The following is a 25886-nucleotide window of genomic DNA, read 5'->3' as shown; positions in this document are numbered from 1 at the left end:
GGCCGAACACCTGGCTCTCTCCCCACACCCCCACCCCCAGCTCAATGGCTGAGGGCGAACCACGGGGTGGCCAGGGCGTCTCCCTTTCACCCACGAGAGCCGATGCATCAATCGCAGGGACAGCTGTCATTTAACAAGCCCTAGCACCTGTGACGCACTAGAGACACGATCCCTTTAGCACTGACCGAGACCAAGTGCCTGACCCCGTCTAGTGAACGTCCCACTGCTCCCCACCAACACGTGCCCTGGGCTGGCCGGCCGCCGTCCCCACTGCCACCTCCCCTCTGGAAAACCAGTAACAGACTCCTTACTCCTAGCTGTTTCGGCTGCACCTCTGGGCCCCTGGAACCCGCGCTCCGCAGAGAGCCGTACCCTGTTCACGTTCCACCTTTCTACGAACCCCTTCGATGGCGACTTCTTTTCCCTGTGACAAGACACACAACTCCATCAAGACCTCGGGGGCTTTGTAAGTGTCAGTGGGACACAGCCCCACTCCCCCACCGACCACCACCCCACGCCAGCTCTCCTGCCCTGACGGGACCTCCACAGCTGTGGCACAGGCCACGCGGCCCACACGCCGTAGCACCCGCGGGGGGACGACTCTGCTCTGCAAGAAGCGGCCTCACCTCCCCTGCCCCGGGTCCACCTTAGAAGGCGTGCCCCCCTCACTGTGCCCCGGCCACACGGCCGCGCCTCCGCTCGCCGCCTCCCACCTGACCAGCACCTGCTCACCCTGGAGGCTGCAGCTCAGTAGGCGCTTCCTCAGGGAGGCCGTCCTTGACCTCTACTCTGCACTGGTGTTTAGACAGTCCGTTAAGCACCCTTGGATCAATACCGACCTCTGATGCCATCCGCTCATTTGTATTGTTTTGCCTCATCCCTCAAGTGATCGAGGGATCACTGATACAGGCTCGGTGGGAGAAGAAAATAGAGCCAGGAGCACGCTCCCCTTTATTAGATCTATTTTATAATCTGATGGATAAACCATCTTAGCGTTAAATCTGGAATCCTTTCGAGAAACTATTACTTTTCTTCTAGTTCTAAATTTATACTTCCACTGTGGAAAGTATTTAAAAAGACCAGAAACAAGAAGAGTGTTGAAATGCTAGGAATGCTGGAGAGAATGCCACTTTCCCAGTTTTGGAAAGGACCCCTCCACCCCCACCGCCTGCTGAGTGAGGCGCTCTGCTTTCTGGCCCTGCTCCCAGAGGAGGGGACGCCTGTGGCTTCGGCAGGGGGAGATGAAGGGGAAGAGAGTAGGTTTATTTCAGAAACCGGGTATCAGCTGGTCTGCTACAGATGCGGCCCCGGCCATGCTCTCCTTGCTGGCTGTGGGTGGTAAAAAGGTTGATCTTTGATTTCTACCTAGCTTCTGTGTTCTTCCTATTCCCCAAGAAGCCCCAATTCTAGAATCCTATGTCCCAATTAGAAATACTAACACTGGTATTTTCCATCTACAAATCTCTCTTTTTTAAACGTCTTAGTACAGAAAATACCACCAACAAAAACCTAGAGTTCTAAAGATGAAAACGTGAAAATTACACTCTGTTTTCACACAAGAGGCACTCGACATTCTCTCTTGGAATAAATGTTACCCTAACAACTAACTACCGCTTTCCTACGAAGCTTCTTCCAATATTGGCGAAAATAACAAAAGACCTCATCTTAAGATTACTACTTACCTACCCCAAAGCTAAGTCCTGCATATTCCAAACTATGTGAGGCTAATGGGACTCAGTCACTGTGCTACGCTGGTTTCTTACCACAAATGCTTTTGTAACATCAAGGATTCCAGAGTCGTTTCTATTTTTACGGCAAAAGCACTTTGTACTGACTACGCGGAGAGAACAGCGTTTTGCCGTGCTTCCTCGCATGAACGTGAACACACACAGAACGCACAGGCGCTCGGCAGAGGCGGCCAAGTGCAGGGGGCCACCAAGAAGACACGAGTGCAGCTGTGTGGCCAGCAGCCACGACGGTGGGCGCGGGCCGGGTGCAAGCAGCCGTCGGCACCGGTCCCGGCTCGGCAGCTCCGCGCAGAGACCTCCTCACGGGGCCTCACCCGTGCCCCCACTGCCTCACTGCGGTTCAGTCCTTTCGCCGCCCCGGTCTATTAAAGGGCTCCTCCTGACATTGAGAAGACTGTCCTCACTGCCTGCCGTCTGACCCTGAGCAGGAACCACTCCTTGGGGGAGAACCAGGGCGCCGGCACCCTCTCCCCGTCCCCTCACCCGCAGGTGCAGGTAAGCGACGAGAGGCGCGACTGGGGCTCCGATGTGTCTCCTTGTCCTAACCACGCAAGAACGGGGGCTGGGGGCCAGCCAGGGAGAGGGCCGGGGGTGCCCGAGGCGGCCTCCCTGTGTAGATGATGCCCGTCCTGTCCACATGGCAGGGTGCCAGAGAGAGAGAGGCTCAGAGCCACTTACACGTAGGACAGACTTAAATCTTCAGCAAACAGGTAGTTCTGTACTGGAAGATAATTTTTTAAGCCGGAAAAGATGGAGTCGCTGATAAATGGTAGCTCCTATCACCCCCCAGATGAGTGTTTCAAATCCCAAGAGGAATACTTGAAAGAGGATTTATACACACCCCAGAAAATATAAAGGTTAAAGGTTTCCGGTGTATCTGATTGCTGCAAGGTAATTTTTTATCCTAACGCTTTTTTTCCCTCAAAATGGGCATCTGATTCAGTTGGGCAGCAAAGACAAAACAGTCCACATCTAAGGGTGACCCCATGTAAGCCGGTGCTTCGGAACCAGACCGCTGTGCCCCACACAGCACCTTCCATGCACACCCAGCAGGCGGGCGCTCGCCGCGGCCAGCTGACTGCCAGCTGGAATCCCCCCGTGGCCCCCCGTTCCCCTATCGGTCCTTACACCACAGCCCTGCGCGACACGGCATCCTGAGACACCAGCTCCGTCACGTCCCTTTCATCTCTCTTTGGGGACAAGACACAGTGCGGAGGCCTCGCTCGTCAATCAAGAACCTCGACTCCCTGACTCCCAAAGCACGGGGCTCTCCCTGGCAGTGTAGGGGCAGGTCCCCAGCCCCCAGGCCCGGTTTGCTCCATCCCTGCCTGTTCCCAGTGCGTCCCCTACTCCTCCCTTCCCGGTACTCGCTATGCGGCGGGAAGGCTTCCCTCCTGATGCCCCACGCGGGCAGCTGCGCCTGCCGGAACAACGCGCAGCCCGGGCTGAGGACGCCCTCCCCCCCTTCCCACCCGCCCGTAAGAGGGCACCTGGACACGGGAACCAGAAGTCTCTCATGTGCCTCTCGCCCCGCTCTGACCATGTGCGAGACCCATCTCCTATTTCAAACCCAGGAATCCCCCTCCTCCCACACCGGGGCTCTCTTGCCTGTCGCGGCGCGTCACGTCTTGACTCAGTCTGCTCCTCGGGAGCACCGGCCGCCCCGCGTCGAGGTCGCACGCCCTCCAGCCCCGGCTTAAACTGAGAGCAGGCCAGCCCTCGGTTAAAGGAGCCTGAGCACGGCGGTCCCGGCCGCAGAAACAGCCCAGAAACAGGACCGCACACGCACCCGGCCCACGGGCGGGGAACGACGCCCCCGCGTCCCGCCGTGGCCAACGGCTGATTCAAGGTCTCAGGAATGTGGTGTGCCAACTTGCACGGTGCCAACTCCGTCCTACCTTTGCCGCGACAATGCTGAGGCCCATTCCGTTTTGCTTTTTGAGAGTCACAGTGATTATTTCAGGTTCTTTCCGCAGAGGCTGAGCCTGAAGAATAAAAACAAAGGTGTGTCTTACGGCTGAAACGAAGCGTTTCTAGACTCGCCACCTCCTGACCTACGCAGTGATCCTACGCACCGGGGCGCACAGGACAGAGGCAGGGGGCAGAGAGCGGGAAGAAGACCAGTCAAGGAGTACAGATACTCTTCGTGCGTGAAGCCAGTACAATAGGTGTCCATATTCGTGTCAATACCTTGAAGATGAATCCAGTCACACATGCTACTTAAACGTGTTTCGAGAGCCTAATTTCTCCAACGAAACTAAACTTCCATCACTACCAGATTAGAAAAACCCAACCACAGAGACAATACCAAGTTTTCACTTTGTTACCTTGCAAAGTAAACTACTAGGTGTTTTTTAAAGAAGCAATTTAGACTCCTTTTACACCACCTATGGGGAGGTCAGCAAACAACCGCTGCCACCAACGTCCCCGTCTCTCGGGAAGATACGGCTGTCATTTTATCTTAGCAAACACACAACAACCACACAATGCCGCGGCAGTGCCCGCAGTGCTGGGTCACTACGTTGCGTAACAGACCCGAAGGAGCCAAGTCGCGGCTCGATGAGACACGCGGATCATTTCAAGATCCGTAACCGAAGGAGAACGGGGAATTACCCACTGCAGTTACGTCATACACAAGTCGCACCTCACACGGAGGATAAACAGAGCTGAAGAAGAAAATCACCAGCGCATACACACTAAGGGAGAATTTAATCAATTAAGAGCACTAAGTACAAAGGCACACTGCCAACAAGTGGTAATTACACATGGCTTCTAATTTAGGACCAAGGTCAGTGAGAGAATAGTTTAAGGAAAATAAACAATGGGTGACGTTACAGTTTTTTTTTTTTAGATTAAGACCTGGAATCTCCCGAGGGGTCTTGGAACAAACTAGAAAGATGAGGAATCCCTGATCTCATCTACCAAGGTACTTCTTTCCTGTAAAATCTGGGAACCGTAACTGCTGTTGCGTGGGACTCGCGAGTATGAGAGGCACGTGCGTGGTGCCAGCAGTTAGCGCCTATCCGGGCGACTATCAACTAAGTCAGGTGCTGGAGATACGCACGCAAATCTGAAGTAGGCTACTGTGCCATGATAAAAAGTCCCTTTGAATTCAATACACAAAATACACAAAACGCTAGCTTACGTGAAGTATTACCACCTCACGGAAATCTACGTTTTCTCAGAAATTATATATAAAATGGGCAAAACGTTTGGACTGACTACTGATTAATAACTGGGATAGTATAATGAAGTCCCGTGGCTGTTTTCACACGGCAGAATCTCTAAATCTTGGCTGGGGCACACGGGGCCTACCCCATGCCTTCTGGGGACAGGCGGGCAGTGAATAAATGGCCACATCTCATCACAGGTAACGCACTCACGCCCTACCCACAGGAATCTTGACAAAGTATGGTTACGTTTGTTGTTCCTTTGAACCCTGAAGTGGTTTAAAAGATGAAAATGGCAATTATAGCAAGATATTTAAACTGAGCAACTCAACCAAAGTTCAAGGAGGAAAGATTTCATTTGTTTCTATTTTTTCTGCACTCGTAGGTTAATGAAAGACATGTCAGTACATGTCACGTTCTCAGGCATGGAAAAACATTCTTTGTTGTCTAAAACTCCTTGTAGGGAGCAAAGGAGAATCTTCCATAAAATGTATGAAGCTAACAAATATGGGGATTGACTACTCTTTCAAAAGATACAAAATGTTAAGTGATGTGATACAAACTTAATACAGGGTAGAACTATAAGGAGAAAATATTTTTACCAAAGAAAAATATTCCCTAATAAAATTCATTAAGGCTATTGTATTAATATGTGTTTAAAAACACGTATTAACAGTAAGACTGGTATAGCTGTGAGCAGAAATATTTTTTAATTTTAAAAGTATCATTTGTTTATGGAAAAAAGTATATAAACATGGCATGGGAAAAATATACATAAATCACAGTTTCAGATTTTTAAATAAAATTGGTACTTAGAGGTGTTTTTTAGGGCCCCCTGACTGGCTCAGTCGGTGGAACGTGTGACTCTTGATCTTGGGGTTGTGAGTTCAAGCTCCACATTGGGTGTAGAGAGTACTTAAAAATAAAATCTTAAAAAAAAAATGATTAAAAAATTTTTTTTTATCACAACAACACTCTCTACAATCAAGGAACGGGTTTGCATTCCATTTTCGAATCATAAGGAATACACGTCGGTCTCTATCCCGCCCATCACCCTTCACAATACTTGCCAGCTCTGTGTTCTCACGCAGAAGATGGCTCTCATAATCTGCACCTTCAAAATATATCGTCCAAGTACCTGGTGAACGTGCATGAGGAATTAACCTGCAAAACCCTAAGGAGAAAACAAGCAAATTATAAAACTGAAAAGTAAAGCATGTCAAAACAATCTTCGAGGGGCACCTGGGTGGCTCAGTTGGTTAAGTCCGACTTCAGCTCAGGTCATGATCTCGCGATCTGTAAGTTCGAGCCCCGCGTTGGGCTCTGTGCTCACAGCTCAGAGTCTGGAACCTGCTTCAGATTCTGTGTCTCACCCTCTCTCTCTGCCCCTCCCCTGCTCGCTCTCAAAAATAAACATTAAAAAAAAAATTAAAGAAAAAACAAAAACAATCTTCAAGAAGGGAAGCAACATTAAGCATCAAGTACTTAGTATCTAGTAACAGCATTTACTTTTCTTACTCTACACCTTTATTCCCTCTCAAAATGGTCTTATCAGATAGTTAAAATCATTATTTTTTGGTCTAACGGATCAACATCAAGACGAAAAGTGAAACTGGTCTCCCCTCCTGCCCCCCCCCCCATTTATTTCCAAAGAACTTTTCTCCTTACTTCTTGGAGAAATGACTGAATTATGCTGTCCCTCCTTCCTTGCTGACCTGTGTGTGCTCCTGTGTGTGGGCGATGCCCTGCACAGCGGGACCAGGGACAATGCTAATGCAGGTGTTTGCCTGTAGTCAGGCGGTATGGTGATGGCCAGGGTGTCATGTGACCTGTGTGGTGGTTCTGCAGGAGGATGGGCCCCTACTCATTCATTACCCTCTGTCCCAATTTCCATACTAGTTACCTAAAGCTCTTACAAATAAATCTGAGAATCATTTTGTAATGTTTTAAGGAAAATCTTTGGTATTCCCATCATGAACAAACGGTATCTTTACAAAAGTAAGCCTTTCAATTTATGTCATTCTTCATTGAGATCTTATTCTGTGTTGCCCAGAAATTTCTTGACAAAGTCGTATCATACAGGCCTTGCACAGTTCTTAAATTCTCTGCACGGCAGTCTCATTATTATTAGCAGTTAGTTAGCAGCTCTGAAGAGCACCCCCCCCCCCCAAAATGTGTGCTCTTCAGCGGCCCTCCCGGCCCCAGGGCGCCCTGAGGACCCAGGACTGGGCAGAGTCCCAGTAGGTGCTGGCGGGCCCTCTCCCACACTAGGATTCCACCAGTAAGGAAAGTGTGGCTATCTGGGGGCACTTAGGACTTTTTTTTGCGGTAAAGGGAAAAGGAGACGTCACAATTACTTGGTTAAGATAAAGATATAAACGTGTAGTCTTTTTTTGTTGTTAAATCACTGTTTCAATCCAGTTTCATTCAAATAAAACCTGCAACTTCTCTCTCTCCTGCTTTAGGGAATTCTAATACTCATGTAATCGATTAGCACACTTTTGAAATTAACAGTTTTCGGGGCGCCTGGGTGGCGCAGTTGGTTAAGCGTCCGACTCCAGCCAGGTCACGATCTCGCGGTCCGTGAGTTCAAGCCCCGCGTCGGGCTCTGGGCTGATGGCTCGGAGCCTGGAGCCTGTTTCCGATTCTGTGTCTCCCTCTCTCTCTACCCCTCCCCCGTTCATGCTCTGTCTCTCTCTGTCCCCCCAAAAAAAAAAAAAAAACAAAAAAACAAAAAAACATTGAAATTAACAGTTTTCATCATTTTCCTATTTTTTCAAACGCCGGGGTTCCACAACAAGGCTGGGTCATACGTCAAGCAGACAGTTTCTGCTGCCTCAGCTTAAGGAACGCATCTCAGGTCAGGTGTGAGTCCGAGCTGGTTTTACAGCCTTCTCTCACAGAACTGCAGGATTCGACAAAACAAAAGGAATATACACTGAGAGGGCACAGTAGTTCTTTATTTGGCTTACAAAGAATTAAGCTTGAAGAATCAAAAACACTGATGTCATAAAAGAAAACACCCAGTTCTTTGTAAGTCTTTTAAAGGCATCTGTGTAATAGGCTGTGTTACCTACCATCTAACACATACGAAATGATGTGGGGATGCCAAGACCATGATGAAATATCACCTATGTCCTGAAATCAATCATGCAAGGGAGCCTCAGGGGACGGCACGAGGTGCACTTCACCATCAAGGCAAGACCGGAGTCTTCCCAGCTTGGCAAACCTCTCTAGGGCACGTACCCCAACACTGACAGCTGTGCACACACCACAAATTACACGTACGCATCCGAAGAATGCTAGTAAATGAGTCTTCCCTGGTGCTCGTTCTCAAGGAATTAATGAGAAGCGGGGCTTGTTGAGCCCTGGGTGCCCAGCAGCCCGCCGCTAGGTGCTGAGGGGTACGCGGAGCCTGACCCTGGACGGACGTATTCCCGCGCTTCAAGTGCTCTCACAAGAACCCTAACCAAGAGAACACAGAAGCCCTTGTGGAAAAGTGGCTTCAGTGCAAGGAGGAGGCTGAGTTTTCTTGACAAAGGGCTGCCTGATGCGGATTTAAAGTAACGAGCAGCAGCAGCGGGGAGCAAGGCACAGGGGCGTCCGGGGCCGTACGACGCGCGGTTCAACGCTGACAACGAGGTTGAGAACTAAGACCACGTGCAGGTGGCTTATCGTGCTTGGCCACTGGTGTGCTTGATCCTGGAGGTGGCGGGGCCGAGCTGGGGGCAGGAGAGCCAGCAAGCCCAGCGCTGACGGGCCGGCCGGCCGCGGAGGGCCGCAGGGAGGAGGAGGTCTGGGAAGGCACCCGTCATCACCTCCCCGGGTGTGTGAGGTGCTGAGGAAACACGGCTGATGGGTGTGGTGCCAGAGACCAGCTCAGCCCCAGTCTGCCGGGACGTGGGGTCCCCCGACAGGAGCCGTGGCCCCAAGAGTCCCAATCTCGACCGCAGCTTTCTTAGACGCATGCTGCGGCCCGGACCCCCTTCTTCCCTGCTCACACAGGCTCCGTGCCTGCCCCTTCATCCTTCCCACGAGGTTCCTTCAAGCGGCACAGGCCGCCTCGCCTCCGCCTCCCCGAGCCCACGGTCACCATCCCTGGGGGGGAGGGGGGGCTCCAGCCACATTTGCTGGGGGACGTAGAAGCACATAACCCTTCCGTTACAAGCAGCAGCCTTTGTGAAGTGAAAACATTTTAAACCGTCAAGATCTTTAAAAACATGAGAATCTATGTATTGTAGCAAGTGGAATATTCGGTGAGATTACAAATCACGCTACATTTATATACTGATGGACATAAAACCTTAACTTTGCTATTAGTGTTTTTGTTTAAACAAACTCTGGGGGCGCCTGGGTGGCGCAGTCGGTTAAGCGTCCGACTTCAGCCAGGTCACGATCTCACGGTCCGTGAGTTCGAGCCCCGCGTCGGGCTCTGGGCTGATGGCTCAGAGCCTGGAGCCTGTTTCCGATTCTGTGTCTCCCTCTCTCTCTGCCCATCCCCCGTTCATGCTCTGTCTCTCTCTGTCCCAAAAATAAATAAACGTTGAAAAAAAAAAAAAATTTAAACAAACTCTGAATTTTGAATCTATCTTTCTACTCATCTGAGCTCTGCGGTACAAAATACGGCAGCAGACTGGGACTGCAACTTGGCCTAATTTAAAAGTTCATGCTTCGGGTCTAAGTGTGGCATTTTTATCCACATGCACCAACAATACGTAAAAAGGCACAGGATCAAACCAGGGACGCACGCTGCCCGGAGACGAGACAGGCTGGAGCCTGGCCAACAAGCACGTGGCAGGTCCCCGCGGGCACTGGGCACGGTGACGGCAGCGGCCACACCGGAGGCTCACTCTGCCACTGAGCGCCTGCTAGGTCCTCACGACAATCCCACGAGGGGCACGCCATCCATGTGGCCGTTTCACAGAGGGGAAGTCACAGGTGATGAGGTTGAGGTCACGCCTCAGACCGTCCGATTCCAGACCCGGTGCCGCCCCGACACGTCTGCCGCATCACCCTCCAGGGACGATTCCGTTCCAGGCCCACAAGAAACCAAGGGAGGAGCAACCAAAGGCCCTTCCTGCCAGCCCAGCAGACGTGTGGCCGTGACACCGAGCGTGCACAGCAAGTGCCCTTGGTGGCTGCACGTTTCTGACCCCTTGTCGCCGTGGAGCGCTCACTCCCGAGCCCCAGAACACAGCCTTCTCGGAAAGCACGGGGTGGGTGCACGAGACTGCACGTGAGGACGCGGCACGACCAGTTCTCACTTGGACCCGGGCCGCGGTGCAGACCGCAGGCGCAGCAAAGGCGACTCACCTCTCTGGCACAGAGGGTCCAGAAATTCTTGTAAACCGTTTGGAACGTTCCTGACGACGTCACAAGAATAGCCGTCTTCCGGCAAAAGAAAAGGCAGCTGCAGATCAGGGTCCTCTTCCAGCTGCACCTCCCGCCCATCACTGCGTGCCAGCTCGTCGGCCGTGTTTTCGGCCACGGCCACGACATTCTCTATCAGGTCCTGGGGGGGAAAGGAAGGCACGGGTTAAGAAGACACGCCACGGGTGCAGCGGGCTAACCGTTCAAAGAAGTTCTGTCGTTCGCGCGGCTACACGCTCCGGCAGGGCTGCGGAGGGAGGGTGAACGTATCGATTTGCACACCACCAGTTCGCAGAGCAATGGAACGTTGACGGGGTACGCGCTTTTAACACGTGAACAGAAAATGTTTGTTCCCCTTTTCAAGGGTAATCGTCTTCTCCTTGCAATTTTTTCACATCCACTTGCTAATAGTCCAATTTTTTCAGAACGTTTAATGACAGGAAAGGCTCACACAAGGGTGAGTGCGAACAGGATAAAACCACACACTCGCAGCCGACAGAGGGAAGGTCCCAGCCCCTCACTAGGCAGCTCCGTGGACAAGTGCACCGGCTCATGGAGCGGAGGCCTCCCCGTAGAAGCACCCCCCCCCCCCCCCGCCCGCACCCAGGATCAGCCTCCCGGGCCCGTGCCGCCACAGACACACCTGTCTTCTCTGGAACCCGGACAGGTGGTGGCGCACTGTATCCACAGCCACTTGTCCCCTGTGAACGGGGTGGCTGCACCGCGCTCCCACGTGCTGTGTGTTGGCCGGCACCTGTGGGTTTCCCACCCTGGGCTACTCTGTTCGAGTCCTTCCTTGGCATCAACCCAGTCCCACAGGTGGACACGTCCCCCCCCAAGAACTGCCCCTCTCAGGAGGCCTGCGGCGAGCAGACGGGGTTCAGCTGTGACCACAGCACCTGCCATCTTCCTCTCTCTACAAACAGGGCCGTGGTGCACACCAGGGGCCAGGCTTCTACCAAGAGGCACAGATGCCAAAACGGGGTTCTTACCAGCCGACCTCCACACAGGTCGGGGAGGCCCCTGGGCCGCTTGCTGTTCGCAGCCCGTGGGGGGATGTGACGTGGGGCTTCGCGCCCGTGGCAGAGGCCTGGGGGCCTCTGAGCCTCAGAGGTCACAGTGGTGAGCCCGTGAGCCAGGGTGACATCTCACCTCCCTCTCCTCTGTCCTTTCAACGTCTTTCCAAGAACCTAATTCCCTGAATTAAATCCCTCCCTACTTTAAATGCTCGTGGAGTTTCTGTTTTGTTTTTTTTAACATTTATTTTATTTATTTTGAAAGCAAGAGCGAGTGGGGCAGTTGCAGAGAGGGAGAGGGGGAGAGGGAGAGGGAGAGAGAGAATCCCAAGCAGGCTCCACACTGTCAGTGCAGAGCCCAACACAGGGCTCGAACCCACCAACCGTGAGATCGTGACCTGAGCCGAAATCCAGAGGAACACTTAACCGGCTGAGCCAGCCAGGCGCCCCTAGTTTCTACTTCTTGTACTAAACCCTAACAGCTACACCAACAAAAATGATCTTATGAGATGATTAAGCATATTAGCTTATTTGTTAAAGAAAAAAGATAACTATTAAAAGCCCCCTAACTGGAATTTCCCTATGCGAACGTGTGTCGTGCCGTGTGGCTAACATGGCGCCTCACTCACCGTGGGGATAAAGGGCTCATCGGGCGCACAGTGGTAATTCTGTAGCAAGGCCTGCAGCTGCAGTGAATTTAACTTAAAGCAGGTGCTGTTGATATTTGGGGTGTCCTCAGGAGCGTATTTATCCATGGTGAGCAAAGTGGTCGCCTGGTCGGAAGAGTAACAGGAGATACGATTCAGGAATAGTTCACAACCGTTTCCCCTGTACGTAATGCTTAAAACAGTAAGAACTTGCTAATTTCATTTTGAAACGCAGAATCTTTTTAAGTAAACACACTTCTATTGACATTGAACTGAGCTGAAAAACATGGTCTAGCAAGGGTTTAGATAGCCTCATAATTTTACTAAACATATACACATTTATATTTTACTAAAATACAGAAACGTAAATGACATTCAATTCTTTATGTTCACAAAACTTTTAAAAAATTCTGAGAAGCTTAAAAGTTTACGTAACTAGTCCGATGACCAATTACTGGGGTCTGAATGAAGTTTCCCTGTAATGACCTTTCCCACAAGCAGCTCCCGCCACGTGAGGAGGGTAGCAGCCTCCTTTGGTACTAAATTACCTTAAAAGAGATTCAGAAATTGAGAAAAAATACAGAATTATACTCTGTGATAATAAAAGTGTTGGGTTTGAGGTTGTGGATCCTCGTTCCCTCGATTGTGGAGCTGTGGTTTCCGGTCGTTGGCCGTGCAAGGGCTCCTGGAGAACGAGTCGGGCCCGCACTGTCGTGTGTTCCTGTCCTTTGGGAGGTGGGGACTGCCAAGCGCTACGCTCAGACCCTTCTCTTTATCTTCCGTACACCTACTATGGGTTTTTGCTTTGTGCTCTCCCGGCTCCACGTGACGAAGAGCAAATTATTACCCAGTGTTTGGCTGGAATCCACCTTTCAGAAGGACTTTTATGAAATACACCTACTGGTCTCAGTAAAAAGAACCTCTGAACGACATCTATGCTACTGGTTACAACCTGTTATGGGCTGAACTGTGGCCCCTAAAGTTCATATGCTGCAGTCCTCACCCCGTTACGTCAGAATGGGGCCTTACTTGGAGACGGGGTCATGGTGGAAGGAAGTGAGGGCGGCAGGTCTAACGCGACTGGTGTCCTTACAAACAGTGCACATCTGAGACACGCACGCACAGAGGGAAAACACCCTGAAGATGAAGGCAGAGAACCACCTTGCCGACACCTTGGTCTTGGACTTCTGGCCTCAGCAACCGTGAGACCGTGTCTGTGGTCTAAGCACCGAGCTTGGGGTACCCTGTTACAGCGACCCAGACACACCAGTACAGCACGTGAAAAACCCCAACGGGGGCTATGGAGGCCGTGCCGAACCCAAGTTCTCACCCCGCACTGAATGAGAGACGCTCGTAACGACGTCCATGAACCTGCACGAGGAGACTCGATTCAGCCCACCTGCACTATCCGGCTCAGGTGACAGTCGGCCGCCAGCTCTAATCCCTGCTTCTCTGCCCAGGCTTCCACGTGCCCCAGCTGCTGGCGGATGATCGCCCCCCAATAGTGAGAGCACAGTCCCGACTCGGGGTCGGTCACCAATCTGTTGAAGAGCCACATGTTGATGAAGTGGAAGAGCTGAGAGAAAAGCTGGATGGTCAGAGCAGCATTGACCCTGCAGCGCCTCAGCAGCGCCATCGCTCCCGTGAGCGTGTGCAAGACGTCATCTGTGCAGAGATACGGGATGAAAAGACGAGTCTGTGAATCAATGGTGCACTTGAGAAGACAGCGATTACGGTAATAATACCAATTTAGTCATGTTGAAGATACTAATCTATTCAAACAGGAAGGAGTCACACCCACACGGGTGTTAACTACACTTAAGTTCACCCTAAGAGACTTTTTGAAAAACAGTCACATATAACACCCCGTGCTCATGCCAACAAGTGCCCTCCTCGATGCCCATCACCCATCTAGCCCATCCCGCCCACCCACCTCCACTCCAGCAACCCTCAGTCTGTTCTGTGTTTAAGAGTCTAATTTGTCTCCTTCTCTGGTTGTATCTTATTTTGCCTTCCCTTCCCCTATGTTCATCTGTTGTGTTTCTTAAATTCCACGAGGGAAATCATATTCGTCTTTCACTGACTTATTCTGCGTAGCATAATACACTCTACTTCCATCCACATTGTTGCAAGTAGCAAGACATCATTCTTTCTCATCACCGAGTAATATTCCATTGTATACAGATACCACATCATTTTTTTAATTAATTTTTTTAACGTTTATTTTTGAGACAGGGAGAGACAGAGCATGAACTGGGGGGGGGGGGTGGTCAGAGAGAGGGAGACACAGAATCTGAAACAGGCTCCAGGCTCTGAGCTGTCAGCACAGAGCCCGATGCAGGGCTCGAACTCATGGACCACGAGATCATGACCTGAGCCGAAGTCGGCCGCTTAACCGACTGAGCCACCCAGGCGCCCCGAGCTACCATATCATCTTTATCCATTCCTCAGTTGATGGAAATTTAGGCTCTTTCCATAATTTGGTTATTGTTGATAGCACTGCTATAAACACTGGGGTGCATGGGCCCCTTCGAATCAGCATTTTTGTGTCCTTCGGATAAATACCTAGTAGTATAATTGCTGGGTTATAGGGTAGTTCTATTTTTAATTTTTCGAGGAAGCTCCACACTGTTTTCCAGAGTGCCACACCAGTGTGCATTCCCACCAACAGTGCAAAAGGGTTCCCCTTTCTCCACATCCTTGCCAGCATCTGTTGTTGCCTGAGTTGTTAATATTAGCCATTCTGACAGGTGTGAGGTGGTGTCTCACTGTGGTTTTGGTTTGTATTTCCCTGATGATGAGTGAGGTTGAACATGTTTTCATGTGTCTGTTAGCCACCTGGAGGTCTTCTTTGGAAAAGTGTCTGTTCATGTCTTTTGCCCATTTCTTCACTGATTAGTTTTTTTTGGGGGGGGGGGTGTTGAGTTTAAGTTCTTTACAGATTTTGGATACTAACCTTTTATCCAATATGTCATTTGCAAATATGTTCTCCTATTCTGTAGGCTACCTTTTAGTTTTGTTGATTGTTTCCTTTGTGGTGCAGAAGCTTTTTCTCTTGATGACATCCCTATAGTTCACTTTTGCTTTTGTTTCCCATGTCTCTGGAGACATGTCAAGTAAGTTGCCTGCAGGTGAGGTCAAAGAGGTTGTTGCCTGTTTTCTCCTCTAGGATTCTGATGGTTTCTGGTTTTAATTTTAGGTCTTTCACCCATTTTGAGCTTTTGTGTATGGTGCAAGACAGTGGTCCCGGTTCATTCTTTCGCAGGTTGCTGTCCAGTTTTCCCAACACCATTTGCTGAAGAAAGTCTTTTTTTCCACTGAATATTCTTTATTGCTTTAAGATTATCTGGCCATATGTTTGTGGGTCCATTTCTAGATTCTCTATTCTGTTCCATTGAACTGTGTGTCTGTTTTTGTGCCAGTACCACATTGTCTTCATGATTAAAGCTTTGTAATACAGGTTGAAGTCTGGAACCGTGATGCCTATAGCTTTGGTTTTGACTATTCGGGGTCTTTTCTGGTTTCATACAAATTTTAGAATTGTTTGTTCTAGCTCTGTGAAGAATGCTGTGTTATTTTGATAGGGATTGCACTGAATATATAAATTGCTTTGGGTAAGTATCAACATTTTAACAACGTTTGTTCTTCCAATCCATGAGCATGGAATGTTTTTCCATTTGTGTCCTCGATTTCTTTTATAAGCTCTCTGTAGTTTTCAGTGCATAGATCTTTTACCTCTTTGGTTAAGTTTATTCTTAGGTATTTTATGGGTTTTGATACAATTGTAAATGGGATCAATTCCTTGATTCTCTTTCTGCTGCTTCATCATTGGTGGATAGAAATGCAACAGATCTCTGTATGCTGATATTACACACTGCAACTTTGCTGAATTCATGTATCAGTTCCAGCAGTTTTTTGGTGGAGTCTTTGGGTTTTTCACAGAGTATCATGTCTTCTGCAAAGAGTAAGTTTGATTTCTTCCTTGCCAATTTGAACCCCTTTTCTTTTTGTTGTCTGATTGCTGAGGCAAGGACTTCCAACACTGTGCTGAATAATAGTGGTGAGAGTGGACATTGTTGTTGTGCTCCTGACCTTAGGGGGAAAGCTCTGTTTTTTCCCCATGAGGATATTAGCTGTGGGTCTTCCATATGAGGCCTTTATGATCTTGAGGTGTGTTCATTATATCCTTTTGACACTTTTTTTATCAAGAAAGAATGCTGTATTTTGTCAAATGCTTTCTCTGTATCTATTAAGGGGATCCTGTGGTTCTTATCCTTTATTAATGTGATGTATCGCATTGATTGATTTGTGGATATTAAACCAGCCTTGCAGCCCAGGAATAAATCCCACTTGCTCATGGTGAATAATTCTTTTTATGTGTTGTTGGATTTGGTTTGCTAGTATCTTGTATGAGAATTTTTGCATCTGTGTTCATGAGGGAAATTGGTCTGTAGTTCTTTTTAGCGGGGTCTCTGCTCTTGGAATCAAGGCAATGCTGGACTCAGAATGAGTTTGGAAGTTTTCCTTCTGTTTCTGTTTTTTGGAATAGTTTCAAAAGAATAGGTGTTAAGTCTTCTTTAAATGATAGAATTACCCTGGAAAACCACCTGGCCCTGGACTGCTGTTTGTTGGGAGTTTTGATTACTGATTCTATTTCTTTAATGGTCATGGATCTGCTCAAACTTTCTATTTCTTCCTGTTTCAGTTTTGGTAGTTTTTATGTTTCTAGGAACTTGTCCATTTCTTCCAGATTGCCCAATTTGTTGGCATACAATTGCTCACAATGTTCTCTTATCATTGTGTTTTTGTGGTGTAGGTTGTGATCTCCCCTCTTTCATTCGTGATTTTATTTATTTGCATCCTTTACTTTTCTGATAAATCTGGATACGGTTTATCAATTTTGTTACTTCTTTCAAAGAATCAGCTCCTGGTTTCATTGATCTGTTCTAGTGTTCTGATTTCAAGACAGCTGATTTTTGCTCTAATCTTTATTTTGCTTCTTCTGCTGGTTTTAGGCTTTGCCATTCTTTTTCCAGCTCTTTTAAGTGTAAGGTTAGGTTGTGTATTTGAGACATTTCTTCCTTCTTTAGGAAGGCCTGGATTGCTATATATTTCCCTCTTATGACAGCCTTCGCTGTTTTCATTTTCATTGGCTTCCATCACTTTTTAATTTCCACTTTAATTTCTTGGTTAATAACCCATTCATTCTTTAGTAGGAGATTCTTTAATCTCCCAAGTATTTGTGGTCTTTCCAATTTTTTTCTTGTGGTTGATTTCTAGTTTCATAGTGTTATGGTGTGAAAACATTCAAGGTATGATCTCAATCTTTTGGTACTTATTGAGGGCTGATTTGTGACCAGTATGTGATCTATTCTGGAGAATGTTCCATGTGTACTCAAGAAGAATGTGTAGAATGAAATGCTGCTTTAGGATGATGTGTTCTGAATAGATCTGTTAAGTCCATCTGGTCAAGTCATTCAAAGCCATCATTTCCTTGTTGATTTTCTGCTTAATCTGTCCATTGCTGTAAGTGGGGTTCTGAAGTCCCCTATTATTATGGTATTATTGTCAATGAATTTATGTTCATGATTCATTGATATATATATTTGGGTGCTTCCAAGTTGGGCGCATATTTACAATTGTTAGATCTTCTTGGTAGATAGACTCTTTAGTTATAATGCCCTTGTTCATCTCGTTACAATCTTTGTTGTAAAATCTAGTTTGTCTGATATAAAAATGGCTACTCTGGCTTTCTTTGGACAACCATTAGCATGACAGATGGTTCTCCATCCCCTTACTTTCAAATCTGCAAGTGCCGTAAGGTCTAAAATAAGTCTTGTAGGCAGCATACAGATAGGCCTTTTCTTATCCTTTCTGATATCTTAGGTCTTTTGGAGTATTTAGTCCATTTACATTTAGAGTGATTGAAAGATATGAATTTAGTGCCATGTATTTAGTGCCATGAATTTAGTGCCATGTAGTGCCACCTGTAGAGCTAGGTGTTTCTGGTGATGTTCTCTGGTCCTTTCTAGTCTTTGTTGCTTTTGGTCTTTTGTCTTTTCTCCAAATAGTCCCCCTTAATATTTCTTGCAGGGCTGGACAGTGGTCACAAACTCCTTTAGTTTTTGTCTAGAAAACTCTCCTATTCTGAATGACAGCCTTGATGGATATAAAACTCTTGGCTGCGTATTTTTCGGATTCAGCACGTTGAATATATCCTGCCACTCCTTTCTGGCTTGCCAAGTATCTGTGGACAGATCTGCTGTGAACCTGATTTGTCTTCCCCTGTAGGTTAAGGACCTTTTTTTCCCCCTTGCTGCTCTCATAATTCTTTCCTTGTCTGTGTTTATTGTGAATTTGACTATGATCTACCTTGGTGACGGTTTGTTTGTGGTGAACCTAATGGGAGTTCTCCATGCTTACTGGATCTTGATGTCTGTATCCTTCCCCAGGTTAGGGAAGTTTACAGCTATAATTTGCTCACATAGACCTTCTGACCTTTTTTCTGTCTCTTCATCTTCTGAGACCTCTAGGATTCGAATGTTATTCCTTTTGAATAAGCTGCTAAGTTCTCTAAGTCTTGTATCGTCATCTTTTGCATTTCTTTTTTTCTGCTTCATTATTTTCCATAATTTTTGTTATTTTCCACAATTTCATCTTCTACCTCACTGATTCGCTGCTCTGCTTCGTCTATCCTTGCCATTGTGGCATCCATTCAAGACTGCATCTCGGTTATAGCATTTTTAATTTCAGCCTGACTAGATTTTAGTTTTTTTATCTGAGAAAGGGATTCGCTGGTGTCTTCTATGTTGTTTTTCAACCGCAGTTAGTATTCTTATAATCGTGGTTTTAAATTCTAGTTCAGACATCTTATATCTATGTTGATTAAGTCCCTGGCTCTCATTTCTTCCTGTTCTTTCTTTTGGGATGAATTCTTCCATCTTTGTCATTTTGCAAGAAGAAAAAAATTATAAAATAAAAATTCAAAACAAAACAAAAATCAAATAAAGGAAGCTATATCCTAAGTGTGTTTCAGTCTGCTTATTGAAAGAAGCTTTATGGAAGAGAGAAAAAAGAGACAGGAAAGAAAAAAAAAAAGTAAAAAAGTCAGGAAATTAAAAGAAATTTTAAAATTGTAAAAGAAAATAAAAATAGATTGAAAAAATTTTAAAAATAAAAAAGAATTTGCTCTTTCTGTACCCAAGAGGACAAAAAGAATGAGGAAAGAAAAAAGATTTAAACAAAAACAGAAGCAAAGAAAACAAATAAGTGGGCCAGCAAACAATGAAAACCAAGTGAAGTTACATCCAGTTTTCCCTAGAACTGAAACTATGAAGCCCTCTATAATCTGTACACTAAACAGATGGAGGGACTTGTGCTGGTCTTCTGGGGGATGTGCTTGGTTGGTACGTGTGATGGCTCCATTCTCTACTAGATGCCACTGCTTAGCTTAGCTTCTGGGGTGGATCAGGAAAGGTGGAAATGGCTTCACCCAGCTCCTAGTCTCTGGTGCAGGAATCTCGCACTCTCACCAACCTGCAATCAAGTACGCCTCCTTTGTCTCAGGCCTCTGTCCACTTCCTGCCTCTACCCTGTCAGTGTCCAAGCCGTCCCTTCCAAAGTTTCATCAGGCAGCACCTCCCTCCAGAGTTTCATCTCAGATGGGATTGTGTTTCAAAAGTCCATACTTCACCAAAATCTACAAAGAGCTCACCAAACTCCACACCCGAAAAACAAATAACCAAGTGAAGAAATGGGCAGAAAACATGAATAGACACTTCTCTAAAGAAGACATCCAGATGGCCAACAGGCACATGAAAAGATGCTCAACGTCGCTCCTCATCAGGGAAATACAAATCAAAACCACACTCAGGCATCACTTCACGCCAGTCAGAGTGGCCAAAATGAACAAATCAGGAGACTATAGATGCTGCAGAGGATGTGGAGAAACGGGAACCCTCTTGCAGTGTTGGTGGGAATGCAACCTGGTGCAGCCACTCTGGAAAACAGTGTGGAGGTTCCTCAAAAAATTAAAAATAGACCTATCCTATGACCCAGCAGTAGCACTGCTAGGAATTTACCCAAGGGATACAGGAGTGCTGATGCATAGGGGCACTTGTACCCCAATGTTTATAGCAGCACTCTCAAAAATAGCCAAATTATGGAAAGAGCCTAAATGTCCATCAACTGATGAATGGATAAAGAAATTGTGGTTTATATACACAATGGAATACTACGTGGCAATGAGAAAGAATGAAATATGGTCCTTTGTAGCAACGTGGATGGAACTGGAGAGTGTTATGCTAAGTGAAATAAGCCATTCAGAGACAGACAGATACCATATGTTTTCACTCTTATGTGGATCCTGAGAAACTTAACAGAAACCCATGGGGGAGGGGAAGGGGAAAAAAAAAAAAAAAAAAAGGTTAGAGTGGGAGAGAGCCAAAGCGTAAGAGACTCTTAAACTGAGAACAAACTGAGGGTTGATGCGGGGGGGGAGGGGGGGGGAGGGAGCGGATGGTGGGTGATGGGTATTGAGGAGGGTACCTTTTGAGATAAGCACTGGGTGTTGTATGGAAACCAATTTGACAATAAATTTCATGTATTGAGAAAAAAAAGAAAGAAAGAAAAAGCAAAACTCCATACTTCAGAGACCCCTGTGGCTTGGACCCATGTCAACTCTCTGGGGGAGGGTCTTGCTGAGCAATGGCAGGGTACCGGCTTGCCTCCGAAAATGTCCATGCAATCACTGAGCAGCAACAGCTCTGAGATTATAGCAAATCACAACACACAGCTGGTGTCAGGTGTTGCCACACCCTGTCCTCTTTAGGTCTCAATACCAGCAAACATGGCTGCTCTCCGGGGTCCACTGGGACCTATGGGAAGAGGTCCTATGGCCTCTACCAGATGCACAGTGAGAGCTAGTCTTAAGTCAAACAGATGGTAGTTACAACTTCTTAAAGAATGCCAAATCAAATAGGTCATCTCATTTATTTGTAAGATACCTTCCTCTTGTGTAGATTAAGTATTAAAATAAAGTTAAACAGGAAGGAGGGAAGAAGGAAAGCAGAGGCAGGGAGAAGGAGGAATAGAGGAAGAAGGGAGAAAACAATATTCTAACCTATTTTTGGTCTTTGTAGACTGTTCTCTTCAGGGTCATCCAGAAAAGCCGGCATGTAGTTATTCAGTTCTGACTGAAGACAATGAACCAGATATCTGAAAATATGTGAACAATTTTAATAACCTCAGCAGGATACACTGCCATTGTCAGACAGGGCTTCACAGACGAAACAGTTTACACGTTCCATAACATTTTCCATTTAAAATATAGTTTTACTCTCAGGATTCTTGAAACATAGCTCAATAACTTCATTTTACTAAATCAACACATCTGGCATGTATTTATGCTTCTTGATATTCACCTCCAGTTAGGGTAAATAAAAACCTTTAAAAAATCTCTACGGAATAGTGTAATCTCCAAGAACGTGCTCCTTACTTAAACGCCATTTGAACCAAGTGTGCTAAAACATCTTGGGCGTCCAATGTGATTCGACTAAGATCTCGGTCCTGCTTAATGAAGTTGAGAAGCTCAGATGCATTGGCCATCCAGAAAGCAAGTGCCCCTGCGATATTCTTCTGTTTCTGTAGATAGAACACATTCCTATAAGCAACCCCAAGACAAAAAAAGAAAAAAGAATGAAAATAAAAAGGAATGCTCTTGAAAAGCTGCTGAAGATAGACCAGTACCTTCCCATTTTCACCAAGGTATTTACCACAGATACCAGATATTTGCAAAAGAATTTGGATACATATATAGCAATGGAATTGCAACCTCTTCTTGGGATTCATGTATGGATACATGGATCCGATTAGCTACAATGCAAAAACAGAGATACCAAATCATACAACACCCAATTGGAGATCGTGCTTTATCTGGTAATCTGTGAAGTACACACGCATCTATCCATGGTTACCCACAGCCACCCTGATACTCGCAGTCGCTGGCTGAGATGCCGAGCAACTCAGTATCAAGTACTGATCTATCACATCATCTCCCGACCACATGTGCAGGCCAGGCAACTTCAGATGAGATCCAAAGAATAGGAACCAAGGATAAACGAGAAAGAGGAGAAACAGAACTTTTGTCATTTCATATCCACACTGAGTGCATTAAGCAGAAATTATGAAATGCTGATAAAGGTTGCACAGTCAGAAAAGGATTTAGTACTGCATGTTTCAGTTGCTGAATGAGTGTTATGAACCGCCCAGTCCGCTTGCTGGAGTGTTGTGTTTTGACATGGAAGCAGCGCGAGAAACTCAGCTAAGCCGACACAGCCAGGACCAGTTCCCAGCAGCGCATCCTACCTGATCAACCTGGTCTACTTCCTGGAGAGAAACAGACGAGGGGAAATCAAGCAGAACGAGAGAAAGAAACTTGTAAACAATCATGATAGTTTAAAAAAATCAAAACACTAATATGAAGGCACGACATGAAGGTACGACATTTAGTTATGTTATTCCCAAATTACACATTCATTCACGGTTCGGAAGCATCTCTGGAAGCACGTGACATAAAGGATTAGTTTTATGTTCTTAGAGTGGCGCGAGTGAGCGACCTCCAGTTTATACAGGGAAGGTGTTACGATATACACACAAACACACTGATCTACTTAAAAGATTTATAACACAAAGGACTTAACGTCTTTTAACGATACTGTGTGTCTGACTAGCTAAAGGTACACGAGAAGAGTGTCTATCCCCTGGATTAATAGGATGAAAGAGACAGAAAAGACCAACAGTAAAAAACAAAACGAACAAAAAAACTAAGAATTAAAAAATGTATAAAAAACATAACCAGACTAAAATGGAACAAACTCGTTTCTGAAAGGTTTTTACGAATTAAAGCATTTCCTATAGTTCTTTCCCAAAATTTTAGGAGTTCTCTAATCACAGATTAACCCGAAATCTGAAGTTTAAAAGACCTGTTTTGATAATGATGATCTCACTGACTAGTTCAAATTCAACAAGACAAAGTCTATCAAAAGTAGTCTGATGACAGGAGTTTCCCCAATTTGAAACAGGCTTCAGAAATGCAAACATGACGGAAGACAATGGCTTTGAACCAAAAGGAAATCCATGTTTGTTTATAAATTACTAAGAGAGAAACACAAAATGGTGTCCAAATAAAATGACAACACTTTTTATCTACTTCCTCACTTGGGTAAAAGAATCATAAGCCCATTACATTCTTATGCTAACCACTCAAACCTAATAGAAACATTTCTTGAAAAGTTGTGGCCTTTGACAACAATTCTCAAGGAATTAACAGATTAGTTAGCTCAAGCTATCCTCACAGGAGAAAAACAACCCAACTGTCTAATCACATTGCTTAATGATACATAATTAGAGTTTTATATTTTATAGCTGAATAATAGCACTCATCAGGGGTTTGGGAAAACTTTTTTAAAAATCTGTAAATTTACTTCTAAGGACTTTAAATCTTCAAATTGTGATCTGGCAAACTGCTATGCCAATTTGATCCACCACAGGTGAGGACGACTTAAAAAGAAACAAACCATTCTACAGAGAAAATACCCTTACTTCTTCAAACTTCCAAAACAGTCTTATGAAGGAATCTGAACAGGACTTTCATCATAACTGAGAAATGTCATGTCCATCACACCTACCCAAGTGCTATCGAAAAACCCAGAGAGTTCCCACCAGCATCATATGCTCCTTATAAAAAGGGCAAACGCCTCTGTAGAGCCCTTACACAATTCTGGGCGGGGGAGGGTTATGAGGGAAGCAGCTGAATGGGCGGACAGGAATTGGGTTGGTTGACAGAGAAGTTCTGGAATCAGAAGGGGCGGCCGCACAACACTGAACGACCTAAATTCTGCTGAATTAGTCGCTTTAAAATGGGTAGTTTTACCTTCCTGTGAAATTCATCTCAACAAAGTGTTTCTTAAGTCTAAGAAAACCCACAAGTGTCAGTACTTTCTCACAACTGTTGCACTTGTAAGGATTTTTACCCTGCTCGTAACGTTACCACATAGTTTACTTTCCCTTATTCTAACACTTGTAGAAAAAACAGACCTTTACGTTCCTTTTCAACTTTTCAAGCTCTACAATTTTCAGTGCTACTTCTAATAGCTTTCATTTCAGAAAAGCCTCTCAAAGTCGAACACGTAAGCACACGGAGACACGGCGGAACTGGCTTCGCCGACACATGCGAACAAGAAGCACGCGCACTGAAGCAGCGGGGCCCGGCGTGCTGGCGCTTACCTGAATCACCCCCTCCATCATGCTCACCATCTTGTTGACTATGGCAATCACTTTGTGAGTACGCTCTGTAGGACTGACATCGGGTCTGTACTGGCTCGACAATACATACCGACATGCCATATATAATACATATGTAGGTGACAACTTAAAATGGACTGTAGAGCTATTAGTATAATTTATAATGGCAGATAAAAATGAATCTTCAGCTGTGAAAAGATTTCAAAAAAGAAGAAAAAGAAAAAAAAGAACAAAAAAAAAACCCATGAAAATCAGATGGAGAAAAATGGAACAAGAAATAATTCACTAACAATGGAATCTGAAATTACTCACAACTTTCCCTGAATTCAATGCTTGCAGGCAGTATGAGTTCAGGCCCAAGAGCATCCTGAGTTCTGAAAAAAGAAAGAGGCCGCCTCTTAACATCAGATCACATGGCTACTGACAGTCAACCTATGCGTGTTTCTGCAACTATTTTCAAAATCTCTGCACGGTTCGTACACATAATAAAGAGCCCAATGACTTGTTTTCACATGGAAACCATTCAAATATGCAGATGAGCGTACTGGGAGTGATCCTATCCCTACACCTCACGGAGGTCGGTTCCTTGCAGTATCTGCTTCCATCGAGAGAACAGACCCGACCACGATTCTCTATTATGCATGAAGACTGTGCACAGCGGGGCGACCAGGCTGCCGCGCACCTGCCACGGCAACGGCTCGAGTAACAATGCAAAGACGCTGCTGGGAGACACACAGGAAAACTAAACCACAGTGAGCTTGAAACGGAGCTCTTACAAAGGAGAACAAGTTGCTAAGAGCCAGACGCTACCCTTCTCTTCTGATAAAGGTTACCCAAGACGATTCCTACAGACCCTTTCGGTCGCTCAGTATTAGCATTTCTCAAGCTCACAGTGAAGCACACCTTTAAAAAAAAAAAAAAAAAAAAAAAGGCCTCCTACTCACTTTTTTTAAAGTCACATAAATTCCACTTTTCATCATCTAGCCTGACACTACAAACACAAGGAATTGCCAAGAAATAGAAACCAAGAGCAACTATAATTGGTAACCCTTGTAAGAATTAGCACTAATGTTTATGTGTTTCCAGGCATCCCGATCAAAGTAATTCAAAGGTTAGGTACATTTCGGTTTCTCTAAGAGTTCTTCAAATAGTGGGTCACTCTGTCCCCACGGGTAGGATCAAAGGTTCACGGTCCTGTGAAAGTCTCCTTTCAGTACGAATACATGCATATGGAGGTTATGTGTCCACCAGACACGATGTAAAATACGACTGATTCTGTGTTGCATATTGGTCAAACAACGTCTGAAGGCCATTAATAAGCACAGAATTTCTACAATGTGTAAGACGAATAGTTACCAATCCGATTTAGATCTCCTCACTGCTGCAGTTACACTGTTCTCCACAGCGTTCAGTTTAGTTGTTCTTTCACGCAGACACGGGATTCGAATCTCAAGCAATTTAATTATTACTCTAAGTTAGTCTGCTACTAACTACATTTTGTGTAGAACACAGGTAAGTCCCGCTGCCCTAACAAGCTGGCAAGTGATCAGTTTAAACCTTTATCATTTTAGCTCAGCTTTAACAGAGACGATCAGGATAAATCTTCCGAAAATCTGTCCTCGACTAGATGAA

The 25886-nt window shown here is 46.1% G+C and overlaps 1 protein-coding gene across 14 annotated transcripts in view; it reads right to left on the bottom strand.

Moving 5' to 3' along the window:
• The window catches only part of AFDN (afadin, adherens junction formation factor), a 142751-nt gene that overhangs the window by 35076 nt on the left and 81789 nt on the right, over positions 1-25886 (bottom strand). For 8 of the 14 annotated variants that reach the window (XM_047859974.1, XM_047859978.1, XM_047859976.1 and 5 more), the window contains exons 13-22: positions 24567-24628; positions 24237-24442; positions 22317-22337; positions 21448-21593; positions 21073-21167; positions 13351-13616; positions 11934-12077; positions 10232-10430; positions 5989-6092; positions 3647-3733 (exon numbers count right to left, since the gene is read on the bottom strand). In XM_047859974.1, coding sequence (XP_047715930.1) covers positions 3647-3733; positions 5989-6092; positions 10232-10430; positions 11934-12077; positions 13351-13616; positions 21073-21167; positions 21448-21593; positions 22317-22337; positions 24237-24442; positions 24567-24628 — 1330 coding nt within the window. The remainder of the gene's footprint in view (positions 1-3646; positions 3734-5988; positions 6093-10231; positions 10431-11933; positions 12078-13350; positions 13617-21072; positions 21168-21447; positions 21594-22316; positions 22338-24236; positions 24443-24566; positions 24629-25886) is intronic. The other 6 variants (XM_047859979.1, XM_047859988.1, XM_047859980.1 and 3 more) reach the window with 1 other exon arrangement.

Source organism: Prionailurus viverrinus, chromosome B2 (genome assembly GCF_022837055.1).
Source record: "Prionailurus viverrinus isolate Anna chromosome B2, UM_Priviv_1.0, whole genome shotgun sequence".
In the NCBI taxonomy this organism is placed as follows: domain Eukaryota; kingdom Metazoa; phylum Chordata; class Mammalia; order Carnivora; family Felidae; genus Prionailurus; species Prionailurus viverrinus.
Note: the sequence above shows the minus strand (reverse complement) of the source record. Positions and strands in the feature narration are given on the sequence as shown.